Source organism: Equus asinus, chromosome 10 (assembly GCF_041296235.1).
Source record: "Equus asinus isolate D_3611 breed Donkey chromosome 10, EquAss-T2T_v2, whole genome shotgun sequence".
Taxonomy (NCBI): Eukaryota; Metazoa; Chordata; class Mammalia; order Perissodactyla; family Equidae; genus Equus; species Equus asinus.
The window spans coordinates 34,058,705-34,072,644 of NC_091799.1; the positions used below are offsets into that span (position 1 = coordinate 34,058,705).

The following is a 13,940-nucleotide window of genomic DNA, read 5'->3' on the forward strand; positions in this document are numbered from 1 at the left end:
CTACCATGAAGAAAGAGAACAGCGTCCAGGTCGCAATCATGACCTGCTCTCCCTCAGCTACAACCTGAGCTTGAGAACCAGCTGCTCCTAAAACTTCGCCCAGGTTTCCCTTTCCTCGGTCGGACATCCGATGGAAGGACACAGCCCTCTGCCGGGTCACAGCGTTTCAGGCGAAGCGGGACGGGGCCGGCCTCCTGTGCGCACACGTACCTGGTGGACGCTGCCCCAGGAAACACACAGGCTGCAACGTGACCCGGCCCGACTTCTCCGGTTCAAAGCTACAGTCTGGAACCGCGTTAGGGCCTTCAAGGGCAAATGAAACACGAGTCGAGTGTATTTATTTTTACACAGCTACTAATTATCAGATTACATTTTATCAGATCAATTATGATTCAACAAATGCTAGCTGTTAGTGGAATTCAAATGTAATGGGATAACAAGCCCCGAGGAAGCCGTGGGCACTTGAGTTTTTTTTTTTTTTTTAAAGTCACGATGGTTTATTTTATAATCCAAACCCCAGAGAGTGACCTTCAAGACTTCTTCCTCCTGAAAAGCCGCTGGCTGGGCACAATAAGGAGAGTCAATGAACACTGTGTTTACAGTAAAGACAAGTAACTACTGGTTCAAACAAAGGCACCTTCACAAAGAAAGGAAGAAAACCTGTTTAGCAGAGAGGCAGGCAAAAAAGGGAAGAGCATTTCGTGAAAAGCGATACGAAATGAAGTCAAGACACCAATGCCCCTGTTCACGGAATAAGAATATAATTCCAGCCTCCTCAGACACACCAAAGTCAAAATCCTACTTTTACTAAGAACTTTATTGAGAAGGATTTTGTTTTAAAGCTTGTCCTGTGTTTAAGAGACTAATCCACAAGATTAGTCCTAGCTCTAGCGGGAGTGAGCTGTGTCAGGTGCGGGGCAAAGGGCAGTGATGGAGACAGACAGGATGCCCCACCCTTTGGGTGCTCACCTCCTCCTGAAAGAAATGGACACATCAATGGTACTAAGATGATGCATTAGCTCTGAGACTCTGTGAGGTGGGCTTGTACCGGTGCTATGAGAGCACAAAAGCAGACGCCTCACTCAGCCTGGGGTAGTCAGGGAAGGCTTCCCGGAGGAAGGGCTGACTAAGCTGAATGTTGATGGGGGATAGAGTTAGGATTGTCATGGCGATAGTGGTTGGGGGTTAGGAGTGACAAGGAGCTGGGGAATGGCTATTCTAGGCAGGAAGAATGACAAGAACAGAGACAGGCATGAAATGGCATGCTGTTCACAGAGAACTGCAAGTACTTTGGCTTTACTGGAGCATAAAGAGTGAGGTCTGGAGTGGCAACAAATAAGGCTAAAGAAACGCATGGATGGTGAAATCATAGATCATATAGGCCTCGAATGCCAGTAATTTGTGGTTTTATTCTTAGGGCAAAGGATGAGAGGCTTTAAGAAGAAGGATGAAATGGCTTATCTGTTTTTTAATGATCTTCATGATCCTAGAGATACATTGGTGGTGAAGAAACCAGAAAAGGGTGTAACACTTGAGACAAACACGCTATACAGGACAGGGATGGAAAACACTGCCCGGTGGTGTCAGCTCGGCCAAAAGTGCTATGGCTGCCAAAGACAGGCTGATGCAGTCACAGCACTGGACTGACTTTATGACCTAATGCGTGTGCACACACCCACACAAGCACACACACCTGTGGGGTCAGGAGCCCAAGGGCCATGGAACAACAGGAACAATCAGCCACAGCAAGAAATGCCATCTTTGAAGTTCAGGAAATGGTAGCCAAGGCATTCTCTGCAGCTTTTCAAGAACTGTCTCTAAGTGGGTCTGGTCAACGATGCTTGCTTTAGGGGCCAGCCTGGTGGCACAGCGGTTAGGTTCGCACTTTCTGCTTCGGCGGCCCAGGGTTCACCGGTTTGGATCCTGGGTGCAGAACTGTGCATATCTTATCAAGCCACGCTGTGGGAGGCATCCCACATATAAAGTAGAGAAAGATGGGCATGGATGTTAGCTCAGGGCCAGTCTTCCTCAGCAAAAAGAGGAGGATTGGCAGCAGATGTTAACCCAGGGCTAATCTTCCTCAAAAACAAAAGAACAAACAGCAACAACAACAAAAGAAGGCTTGCTTTAGATTCAAATCCAGCAAACATTTATTTAGCGCCTACTGTGTGCTGGGTGCTCTCACAAACATGATCTCCTTCAATAATCACAGTAATAAACACATCTCTTAGCAAGATTAAAAACTCTTTATACCACCCACACATCTGCCATTAGATGATTTTGCTGTTTTTACATTTTAGTTTATGTTTTTCTTCATTAGATAAAAATATGCACAGCATGCACACAGTTTTTAAAAATCAAATGGTGGTTTAAGCATTAAACTGTCAAAACAGTTGTCGCCTTTCGTCCCGCTCCTCAGTCTTACACCACTTTCACCTTTTTTCTAGTTATTTCTCAGGGTATTTGCCACTATTCTCTAAATAAGATGTTTAGGTTATGTTGCTTTTTTAAAAAAATCAATTATAGCTATTATATCTATTGACTTCTCTTCTGCCTGTTCTCCCAGTATTTTTATATACTTCACAACTTCTGCCTAATTATTCTTCAATGTTTACATCATTAGGATCATGGAAATTTTGTACACTGCTGACCTGAAAAGTACATTATAATTACATTTTCTTGTCTAATTTTACGTTTTACCTCTGGCGTTATAATTATCTCATTTTTCCCCAATTCTTAGTTTTCTATGCACGTACTAATAACTCTTTGCACAACTCCAAAAGGTCTGTAAAATCACCCAATAGCAGTTTCTAAACAGTTGAGTTCATCAGAAGACCTGCCAGTTCCACTGTGTCCCACAGCCCCTTGGCTTCCTGCTCTGGTCTTGCCTCACTGATCACCAGACTTCACTTTCCACTCTCCTGAGCCGGGATCCCTGATTTTCTGCATGCCTTCTGGGTTTTTTTATTTACTCCCTCATTTTGCTGGAGCATTTCCTCCGGTATCTTTTTTCTTTTTTCTTTTCCTCACACTCTCTTTTTTAATAACTATTTTTATTAAAGTTATATAGGCACAAAATTTAAAGTGCCTAATAGTTCTATAGATTTTCTAGAATACATCAATCCCTTCACACCATCCCCTCACCCCATTTCCCTCCAATTCTTCCTCCCAAGAAGTAAGCACTTGATCCTTATATTGCTTCTTTGTGCTTTTTCAGTTGTTGGCACTATTTATTGACTTCTCAATATGGAAAATGAGGATTTCATGATTTTTCCTATCTATGTCCTCATCACTCAAATGAACGCGCCCCATACCCCATCCTCCCAATATAATTATACTGAAACTTTTTAAGATCAGTATTCTTACGATTACATAACACCACTTTCAGCTGCGCCATGTGGTAAACTAGGGTGGCTCTTCCCTGTTGTCCAAAGTTGACAACAATCCTTTCCCTCCTTTACTTAGTATTTTATATACTTCTCACTAATTCAAGCCCCAAATTTTAATCATGTCTCTAAATCTCACGACACTGAGAGCCATCAAATATTCTATCAATTCCACCTTGGGAAAGGAATCACTTCCTGAGCCTCTGACACACGCTGGGAGCACAGCTGTGGTGCTGGGATTTCCCACCGTCGACACCTAGAAATTTCCTTTGCCACTTTCACGCTGGATCTCCTACTTCCTGTATCAATTGTGGTTTTCTTTCCTGGTTTATTCCCTTATTTTAGTAGAGCACCTCCTCCAGCTGCTTCCTGAAGACCTGAATGTCTGAAAATGTCATTATTCTATGCTCACACTTGATGAAGAGTTTGGCTATAAAGTCTGAATTAACTACAAGAGTTTGGCTATAAAGTTCTAGCTTTAAAATCATCTTCCTCCAGACTACTGAAGGCATTGCCCCATTACCTTCTAGCTGCCGAGAAGTTCCTGGGCTTTGCCCCTGATCTATTTTTCTTCCCCTGGAAGCTTATATGATCTTCTCTTTGCCACCGATGAAATTTTTAAATAAAACTTTGAAAGACAGAAAGCAGACACAGAAGCAGTGAGAGAAAAAAAAAACTTTGCAGGCCTGAAAAAACAGAATTCTAAGCTGTCAGTGGGGAAGGCCGGGAGCCAACCAATTCATATAAAAGGCTCAGAAATGTTTTGACATTCTTAAAACAGACCAGCCCTCCTGATTTTAGCCAAACATCCCCTTCAGCTTCGTGCCGTTCCTACTGTCTCCTCTCCTGTTATCCTTGTGTTTGTGGATTTATGCCTTTAAAAAAAACTCCCGTAAGTGAAATAAGCCAGCCACAGAAGGATAAATACCATCAGATTCTACTTACATGAGGTACCTGGAGTAGTCAAGCCCCTACAGACAGAAAGTAGAACAGTCATTGTCAGGGGCTTTAGAGATGGATGCAGAGTTGGGTCTAATGGGTACAGAGTTTCAGTTTGAGAAGACGGAAAAGTTCTGGAGATGGGCAGTGGTGATGGTTGCACAACAAGGTGAGTGTACTTAAAACTACTAAATGGTACACTTTAAAATTGCTAAAATGGGAAATTTTATGTTATATATATTTTACCACAATAAAACAACAACAAACCTCCCTTTCCATCACTTTAATGTGGTTTTATTTGGTAGGGGACAAAAGTAGATAGCTGTGTTCAATCTACTATCTTCATGCAGAAGTCTTTTGCAGATAAGATTTTTTTTTCCTTTCATTCTATTCTTTAGGCCAGATTAGTAGCTCTAAACTTTAGGGTATATAAGAATTATTGGGGGGGCCGGCCCCGTGCCGAGTGGTTAAGTTCACACGCTCCGCTTTGGTGGCCCAGGGTCCGCCAGTTCAGATCCTGGGCACGGACCTCCACACTGCTCATCAAGCCATGCTGTGGTGGCGTCCCACATAGAAGAATCAGAATAACCTACAACTAGGATACACAACTATGCACTGGGGCTTTGGGGAAGAAAAAAAAAAAGAATTATTGTGAAGGGTTACAGACCCAAAACCATGTGTTGTTTCCATGTACCGCACTTTACAGGTGATTTCAAGGCGGACTTTCACTATGCTGGTTTTCACCTCTTTAGAGCCTGACCCTTCCATGTTTAAGACTCTACTTTTGGCTATATCAACAAAAGTTGAAAACGAAGAGCCAGAGAAGTGGCATTCTGGACTAGAACACAGGTTCCTTTCTTGATTCCACGTATTAAGCAGGTTGAAGTTAGAGCTGAAGGGCTGTAAATATCAAATGAAACACAGGTGGAGGAAGGGGGGCCTAGTGAAGATGGGTGGGTGGGCTGAGGGGTATGGAGTGAGCACGAAAACATTCCTTCAAATCTCTACTATGTGCAGGGCTGTCATGGGAAAGAGGGACCGTATAGATTCTGCGAGACCCTCAACAAGGAGAAAGCTCATGGAGAGAAGCCAATGTGAGACTCCACTTCAGTAAACGGGAGAATTTTCTGTCACTTGGGCACTGCCCAAACATAGATGGGGCTGCCACTGGAAAATGAGGGCCTCGTTGTCGGCAGAAAGACCCCTTGGGAAGGGGATACTGTGGCTAGACTAGCTGACCTTGAAAGCTCTTTCAGTCCCGGGGTTGTCTGTGAAAAGCTTCATGTCCACAGGACGTTCGCCCAGGCAGTAAACACAACGCGATGCCCTGCCAAGCCAGAGGGGAAACGTGGGGCGTCTATTCTAAGAACACAATCCACTAAGAAAAACAGGTTCCTAAGAAAAGGAATACATGATTACAGGCAACACGCAGGCCACAGTTCTATTCCCACCCTTGCCTGCCCCAAATGTCTCTTTAACAATGTAAATTTCAAAACGCAAACAACAGTAATTCTCAATGAAATGCTCTGGTGCAAGTTGTGAATATTTTCTTCCCTAAGATAAATGTCTTTGGACTCTTCACTTTTCAGCAAGAGGAAAACCTCCAACTCGAGCTAATTTCACTGATTTTTCAAAATACACATTTTCTAGCAGGCTTTGGAAAATTACGTGTCAGAAGGATGACCTTCTCTTATTCATTAAAAAGTGCATATTCTTTCTGTGACACTCCCAAAGCAAGAACCGCGTGTTACCAGGTACCTCTTTCTACTTCCTGCATTCATTTTAAATATCTATCTTTCATTCACTCTCAGGAAAAGTACAAAATACTATAACACGAACCACAGATTCTTGAACTTTCGTTTATTGCTCTCCTGAGAAGCTCAAAACACTAAATATTCAGCTTATCCAATTCTTTCTAAATTACCAGCGGGCACAGCTTTTATAGATGGGGGGATCAGAAAAATCACTAGGGATGTCAGCACCGTAAGCACAAGCTTCCCGTGTCTGATCGCAACCATGAGATTGTGTGCCACACAACATTCTATATTGTGCTTCCCCTCTCTTATCCTATCTGACATCACACCTCTATAGTTTTGATTTTCTACAATTATCAATCTTATCGGCAACTTCTACTGAATCTTCTCCTAATGGCATAAGGCACAGAGATGAAAATCAATGGACTATATGGTTTTTTCCTCCCCAAAGTTTTCTTTCTATCTGGAAAACTGAAGACACTGAAGACCTTGTCTGCCAATTTCCACTGGAAACCACTGGTCCCCCTTTTGGGATGCACCAGGATAATGTGGTGACGTGTTACTCGTTTATATCCCCAGGGCTGCCTAGCACGGTGCCTTACAGGTGGCAGCTGCCAAATGTATGTATGTTCATGAAACTGAATGCTGCAGAGAGACAGAACAAAGGTACTTTTTGAGATAGAGAACCTCAACCTTCCAATCAAAGTCTGTACTCTCTCCTGGGAAGCAACAAGTACAGAGAGACAGACGCAGCGCAAGGCTGTACGTCCTCAAGAGATGACAGTGCTGCTTCATGCGTTGGCTGAATCACAATGAGTTTTTTTCCCCAAGTCCCTTCCATACTAATCCTTGTGTAAAAACCCGGAGGGATTGAAGATTAACCTAACATCTCAGCTTGAAGATGAAAATAAGCCACATGTCCTCACTCCTCGCTGTACATCAGAAAGGCTATTTGCTTCCTGTCGGATGAAATGTTGGCCATAGCCAGGAGATTCGGAGGCACTTCATCAAATTCTACAAATGGGAAATAACGTTTCTTGGCAGGCTTATATAGAATAATCATGGAGGGCAATAAAATACTGATTTTAGAAAAAGACATCTTTATTCAGCCAAGATCAAGCTGCCCAGGGCAGTATTTCAAATTAACTACTTAAGTTTCCTAAAATTAGTAGTCATATGGGGTTGCTATTATTGGACATGCTCATGGACAAAGTACAGCTAAATGGATTTCTGTCTGAAGGTCAAGAGGCCACCACTGCCATTTTCCACACCATAAGGAATATTCCAGGAGCAAATGCCCCATGTGTATCCACAGGCTGGCTCTTCTCTAGATTCCAAAGGGTAGTTGTTTACTTTTGAAAGAACAAATGTGTTCTCGGCCATTATTTTTTTAAGTTTTTGAGTCAACAGTAGTACAAATGCACAAGTGAGAAGTCTTTCTAATTAAAACAAAAGCTGTCTAAATCCCCAAAGAGAGTTTTTACTGAAAATTACCCTCAATGCAAGAGAATAAAAATAAAATAACAAATTTTGATATATAATGAACACTAAGAGTATCTGAAAATATTTTTTTAATCTACATCTGGGGAGAAAAGCTCTTTTGCCCATCTGCTTTTAATGTCATTTCAGAAAGACGTGAAACAGAAACAAAACTAAACTAAAATTTCAGAGCTGCTAAACAAGCCAAAATCATTTTTTTTATAATATAGGAATACAAAACTTTAGAAAACTTCATCACAGGAAAAGACAGACTGATAGAAGAAGCTCTTATGTGTTTAGCAAGCAGTGACCAAGTACTTAATACGCGCCAGGCTTAAGCTTCTGGAGTGTTCTTTACCATGTCTAAGAATTCAAAAGAAGGTCCTTGGGTGGCCAATATTGAAATGTACATGCCCCCCACCAGAAATGCACTAATTGTCTAAATCCGGGCTTGATAAAGACAGCCCACACAGGAGCCAAATCTGGTCGCCACCAGTTCTTGTAAATAAGGTTTTCCTGGTACAGCCACGCCCATTCATTTATTTAGCGTCTAAGGCTGCTTTCAAGGTCCACCAGCAGAGTGGAGTCATTGCAAGAGACCATATGGCCCACAAATCCTAAAATATTTACGGTCTGCTCTTTACAGAAAATGTTTGTGATGCCTGGTCTATTTCAAGACATATCTGTAGGCCGACCCTGGAGTTTACTCAACATTGGCTTTGGACTTCCAGGCACAGAGTTATGAAACAGGCAGTGGACCTGAGGAAAAGAGGCCTGTCCTGTGAGTCAGAGAACTGAGATGAATGCCCGGCCTCCCCGTGTGCTGGCCACAAAGCCTCGGCAGTTCAGAGAACCTCTCTGACTCTAGAGTTTCCTGTCTGTCAAATAGAAGAACTAACCCCTGGCTTGCCTACCTCACGAGATGTGAAAGTGATCGTGGCCACTGTAAAGCACAGCGTCAAAGTGAATGGACCGTTACAGTAATTATGAAAACAAACATAAAATATGTGCTTAGAAGGTGCTGAGTACCGTGCTAAGTGCTTTCTATGTGTTATCTCATCTAGTCCTCATAACTACCCTATTCGATAGGGACCATTACAATCTCCCTTTGACAGATAAAGGAACCATGTCTCAGAGAGGTTAAGGGATTTGCCCCTTGTCACACAGCAAGTAAGTAGTGAAGCTGAGACTCAAACTCAAGAGTGTCAGACTCCAGAGCTTATGCAATTAACTAGGAGCACAGATTCCCAAAACTCCAACCCACTGAGTGAGATCTACCAGATCTACCCACTTCCTTGAAGAAAGGACCACTGGAATCGTTTCTGAGACACGTGCTGTGCCTGGGCCTGGTCCTGGGGTGCTACGTACCACGGTCTGCGTGACAGCCTCACTCATGAGCTAGAGATTAAGAATTGCCCATAAGATAAACGTTAAAGCTTTCTCAATTCAGGCAGCAAAAGGGAGCCCCAGGCAATGATACAGTCATGTCACCTGGAAAGGGTGCTAGGATCAAGTTCAAATTAACACATAACCCATAAACATTGGCTTGCCTATGCATCTCAGAGGCAGCCCCCGCTGTGTTAGCTTCTCTATGCTTCTAACCATCATGTATGCATAAGTCAGGCCCCTGCATTTTTGCTTAACAAAGCACATCTAACGGAAATATTAGAGAAAACTTAAAAATAGTAACAACATAGCAGATATTCCATAGGTCTTTATTTTACATTCCTGAGTTTCAAAAATGGCAATTTTAATTTGGTAACTTGTGAGATTTCATTACTGTCCGTTTCACCCTTCTGAAAAGCAATCTGGAAATTCGTCTCAGGGGTCTTCATACCCAGGCCAATTTACCCAGTGTTTTCATTTCCAGGATTCTATTGGACGGAAATAATCAGGGATGCTTACCAAAATGTAAGTATAGGGATGGTCATTGCAATATTATTTATAAAGGCAAACATCTGGAAGCCTGTAAACTACCCTGCATAAACCATATCTAAGTAAACTTCAGTGGAATATTTTGTAGCTATTAATGACCATGTGTAGATAACAGAATAATCCACACGGAGGACATTGTCCAGACTCTCCGCAAACATCCCTGTCAAGAAAAGGGCTGACGAGCTTTTCCAGGTTAAAGGAAGCTCAGGAGATGTGACATCTAAATGATCCTGGATTGGATCCTGGTTTGGGGGTAAAAGCAAAATTGCTATAAAGGGCATTTGGGAGAAAATTGGCAACATTTGAAAATGGAGTTTATATTAGATGTTAGTACTGTATCAACATCAAATTTCCTGAATTAAAACTTTATCATGACTATATAATATAAAATATAAATATAATATAAATATATATATAATATAACATATAATATAAATAATATAAATATAAATATAATATAAAAGGACATGATGTCTGCAACTTATTTTTAAATGGTTCAGAAAAAATCCTATTAAAATTATATATAATATATAATGTGTATAATATACAGACATTATATATATAAATTCATATATGTATGAGTATGAAGAGAAAGAGAAAGCAACTATGGGAAATGTTAACAAACGGTAAAGGGAACACAAAAATTCTTTGTACTATTCTTGCAACACCTTTGTAAGTTTAAAATTATGTTAAAATAAAAAGCTAAAAAGTGTCTGCAATTTTGTTACATGGGAAAATACTTATGCTATAATGAGTAAAAACATTAGGGTACAAAACTATACATTCAACATGATGTCTCAAGAATAGGGCAGTTTAAAAAATATATGTTAGAAAGAAAGAAACCTAAATGTTACCAGTGGCGTGTTGTTTCTGAGTGAGACTCTATTTGAACTTTATCTTCTTTTTATTCTTTTTATACTTTTTTGTGTATCTACAATTTTTATAGTAAATATGTAGCACTTTCATAATCAGAAAAAAATGAAATATTATAGGAAAATTATACATGTTTATGAATCACATAAACATCTGATTCGGTCTGCAAAAACTTTTATGCCCTAGCTTAATACTTCATGTCAGAGGAATTTGAAGATAAGGCCGAGTCTAAACTCTGGACAGATTAGATCCTGTTTCAGCAGCAATATCACACTGCTAAATTTCACAACATATTTGAAATTACTTTCCACGCAAACCTCAGAAGAGCAAGGACAGACTACAGGATCAGTGCACGAAAAAGCTGGCATTCCAAGCTTGGGTAGAATTTTCTCAAGATTTTTAAACTGATGGCACAAATAATTGTGCCCATAGCAAACAGCATATTCTTCTAACTCATCTCTTATAATAATGTCTTTTACCTATTTCCACTACTAAAAATTAGAATACTACATAGCGTGTGTAACTTTTTTCTAAACCATTCGAGTTAGTTGCTGACATAATGCCCCATTATTCCTAATACTTCAGTGTACGTTTCCTAAAAATAAGGACATTTTCCTACCTAACCACAGTACAGCCTCAAAATTATGCAATTAATTTGGACACATCCTACCATCTCAACTTCAGACCCCATTCAAATTTCAACAGTTGTCTCAATGACGTTCTTACCAACAAAATGGTGCAATCCAGGGTCCCATGTGGCATTTAGTTCTCATGTCTCTTTAGTCTCCTTCAATTTGGGGCACTTTCTTGATCTTTCATGGCCTTGACACTTTTAAAGGTTACAGACCAGTTATTTTGTTGAATGCTCTTCAATTTGGTGTTATCTGAGATTTTTCTCATGGTTAGATCCAAGTTATGCGTTTTTGTAGGAATATCACAGAAGTGATACTGTGTTTTTTCTCTTGCTCATCCCATCAAATGGCGCTTAATGCCAATTTGTCTAATTACTGTTGGTGTTAACTTTGAATTTTTGATTAGGATGGTGTCTGCCAGGCTCCTCCACTGTAAAGTTACTATGTTCCCTTTGCAATTAATATGTATTGTGTGGAGAGATCATGGAGCTATATAAATATCCTGATGGGACGATATAATAGTTAAAAATTGTATAATAAGTAGCAATCAATTCAGCCTCCAGAAAAAAACTAACACATCTTCATAACATATTTACTAGTGACATTTAAGAAATATAGTACCCCTAAAACATTTTTCAGAATCTGCACAGAGAAAAGATTTTTGGGGGGAATTTCCCAAATACAGACACTGCAGTTTGTCAAAAGTAAATCTAGCGGGCTGGCCCAGTGGCATAGTGATTAAGTTCACCCACTTTGCTTCAGTGGCCCGGAGTTTGCCGGTTCAGGTCCCAGGCGTGGACCTACACACCACTCATCAAGCCATGCTGTGGCGGTGTTCCACATACAAAATAGAGGAAGATTGGCACAGATGTTAGCTCAACAACAATCTTCCTCAAGCAAAAAGAGGAAGATTGGCAATAGCTGTTAGCTCAGGGCCAATCTTCCTCACCAAAAAAAAAGGAAATTGAATAATAATAAAAAAGTAAATCTACTTTTATTTGCACAAGTTACAAAAGTGATGACATTTGGGTGTACAACCTGTAATCCCTGGGGAAATGGAAAAATTAATATTATCTGCCCTCTAGTTACATCCTTGGAGCTGGCATCTAAAATACATTCTTGACTCATCTGAACTTTCTTGTTTGTTCTTTTAAGAAAAGTCTTTGTATGTGGATGACATACAAAGTGGATCCATGTAGAACATCCCATAAAAGCTGTGTCAGCCACGGCAATTCTCAGCTCAGTTCACGAGACCCACTTCAAGTGTCCCAGATGAAAGGGCTGCCAGGAACTCCCACGGGAGAACAACGTGTAGTCTTTCTACTTAAGCATTTTTCCCCTAAAAGCTTTGTGCTGATCTGAAAACACAAGACCAGCGATGACGCACTCTTGCTCAGAACAGAGAATCTGTCATTAAGACGGACTTGCAGATAGCGGCTTCAGGGCTTTGTAATAAAGGCTCATTCTGTGCTTTAGAATTTCTGATGAGGTTATTACAAGAGTAATGCAGAAGCAACTGTAATTTGCCTTTCTCGTACCTGGCAAGCACAAATGGTAGAAACCTTTCCTAAAGTGATACGGAACAGTTTAGGTTTGTGGCTGTGTGAATTCCTAGGCCCGAGTGAAGGTTCTAAAAGTAAACAGTGATCTATTGCTCTTCTTTCTTATTGCCTCAGATTTCCATTATCCAATAACACGTTCTCTTTAGAGAACCAAAATGGAGGTGACATGCCAAGTTAAGCAAAGAAGGAGAGGGGAAAGCCAGCTTGATGAGCTGGAGAAGAAGGGTCTTATGGGGTGTCAGATCAAGGTGGACTTGGGAGAGAAATCAGGAGGCAAGGGAAATGAATTGAGTAGCCCAAGAGGTGAGAGCAGGGTACAAGGAGAAGAAACAATTAATCGGAGTAGTCTACAAGCCAGCTGCTCCCCAAGGTGGGTTGATCTGGGCAGGTTGGCTGCATTTGAAGGATAAGAATCCCATGGAAAGGTTATGCCTCCTGGCGGTTCATGTACTTCTAGAGTGTTCCTCCTATATAAACACTGCTCCCCCAAACAAAACACTACTCCTGCACCCAACGATGCATCCTAACTCCGCATCTCTCTCAAATCAATGTCTTCTCCACCTCCATCCTCATCCCTTCCTTCAAACCCGTAGTGCCATTGTCTGACACTGGAGGACACAGGACAAGTAATTTCCCTCAGGTCCACCTTCAGTTTTTCTTCCTTGTCCACAAATAACACCATAGGCAAATTCTATCATCTGCATGATTCTAGGAAAATCCAAGCTTAGCAGCAGGCAGATTTTGGAGACCTCTGATAGATCAGAGACCACCCCGTTCTGCTTAGCCACCTGCCAGGCGAGCTGTGGAGCTGGTCCAGAGGGAGCCCGCCATCCCAAGCCACGGTGGGCAGCTTGGCATCAGGGTATTTAGAGAGGCTATTTCTGCCCTCCTGGCCTGGGCTCAGCATTCATCTCTCCTTCACACATGGGTAGGAAGCCCTGTGTTTCGATGAGCCCTGCTTGAACACCAACAGCCTGGTCCACGGCTGGACAGCCCATCCTGTTTCTCTTATGTGCCACCCTAGCTGATGAGGTATTGTTTACCAGAAGCAAGAATTCACTTGGTAAACTCCTAGAGCATAAGATAAGTGCCAGATCTTGTTTTTTGTTTGTGTCTTTCTTTCTTTTTTGGGAAGATTAGCCCTGAGCTAACTACTGCCAATCCTCCTCCTTTTTTTTCTGAGGAAGCCTGGCCTCGAGCTAACATCCGTGCCCATCTTCCTCTACTTTATAAGTAGGACTCCTAACACGGTATGGCTTGCCAAGCGGTGCCATGTCCGCACCCGGGATCCGAACCAGTGAACCCTGGGCCGCCGAGGAGTGGAATGTGCGAACTTAACTGCTGCGCCACCGGGCTGGCCCCTAAGTGCCAGATCCTGAA

The 13,940-nt window shown here is 41.6% G+C and overlaps 1 protein-coding gene across 21 annotated transcripts in view; it reads right to left on the reverse strand.

Annotated features, from left to right (window-relative positions):
* Window positions 1-13,940, reverse strand: part of PALM2AKAP2 (PALM2 and AKAP2 fusion) — a 452,863-nt gene that overhangs the window by 72,574 nt on the left and 366,349 nt on the right. For 2 of the 21 annotated variants that reach the window (XM_070519049.1, XM_070519047.1), the window contains exon 1: window positions 5-267. The exons of the other annotated variants lie outside the window; for them this stretch is intronic. In XM_070519049.1, coding sequence (XP_070375150.1) covers window positions 5-127 — 123 coding nt within the window. In that variant the 5' untranslated portion in view covers window positions 128-267. Of the gene's footprint in view, window positions 1-4; window positions 268-13,940 lie in introns of those variants that run through there. 21 annotated transcript variants of the gene reach the window in all.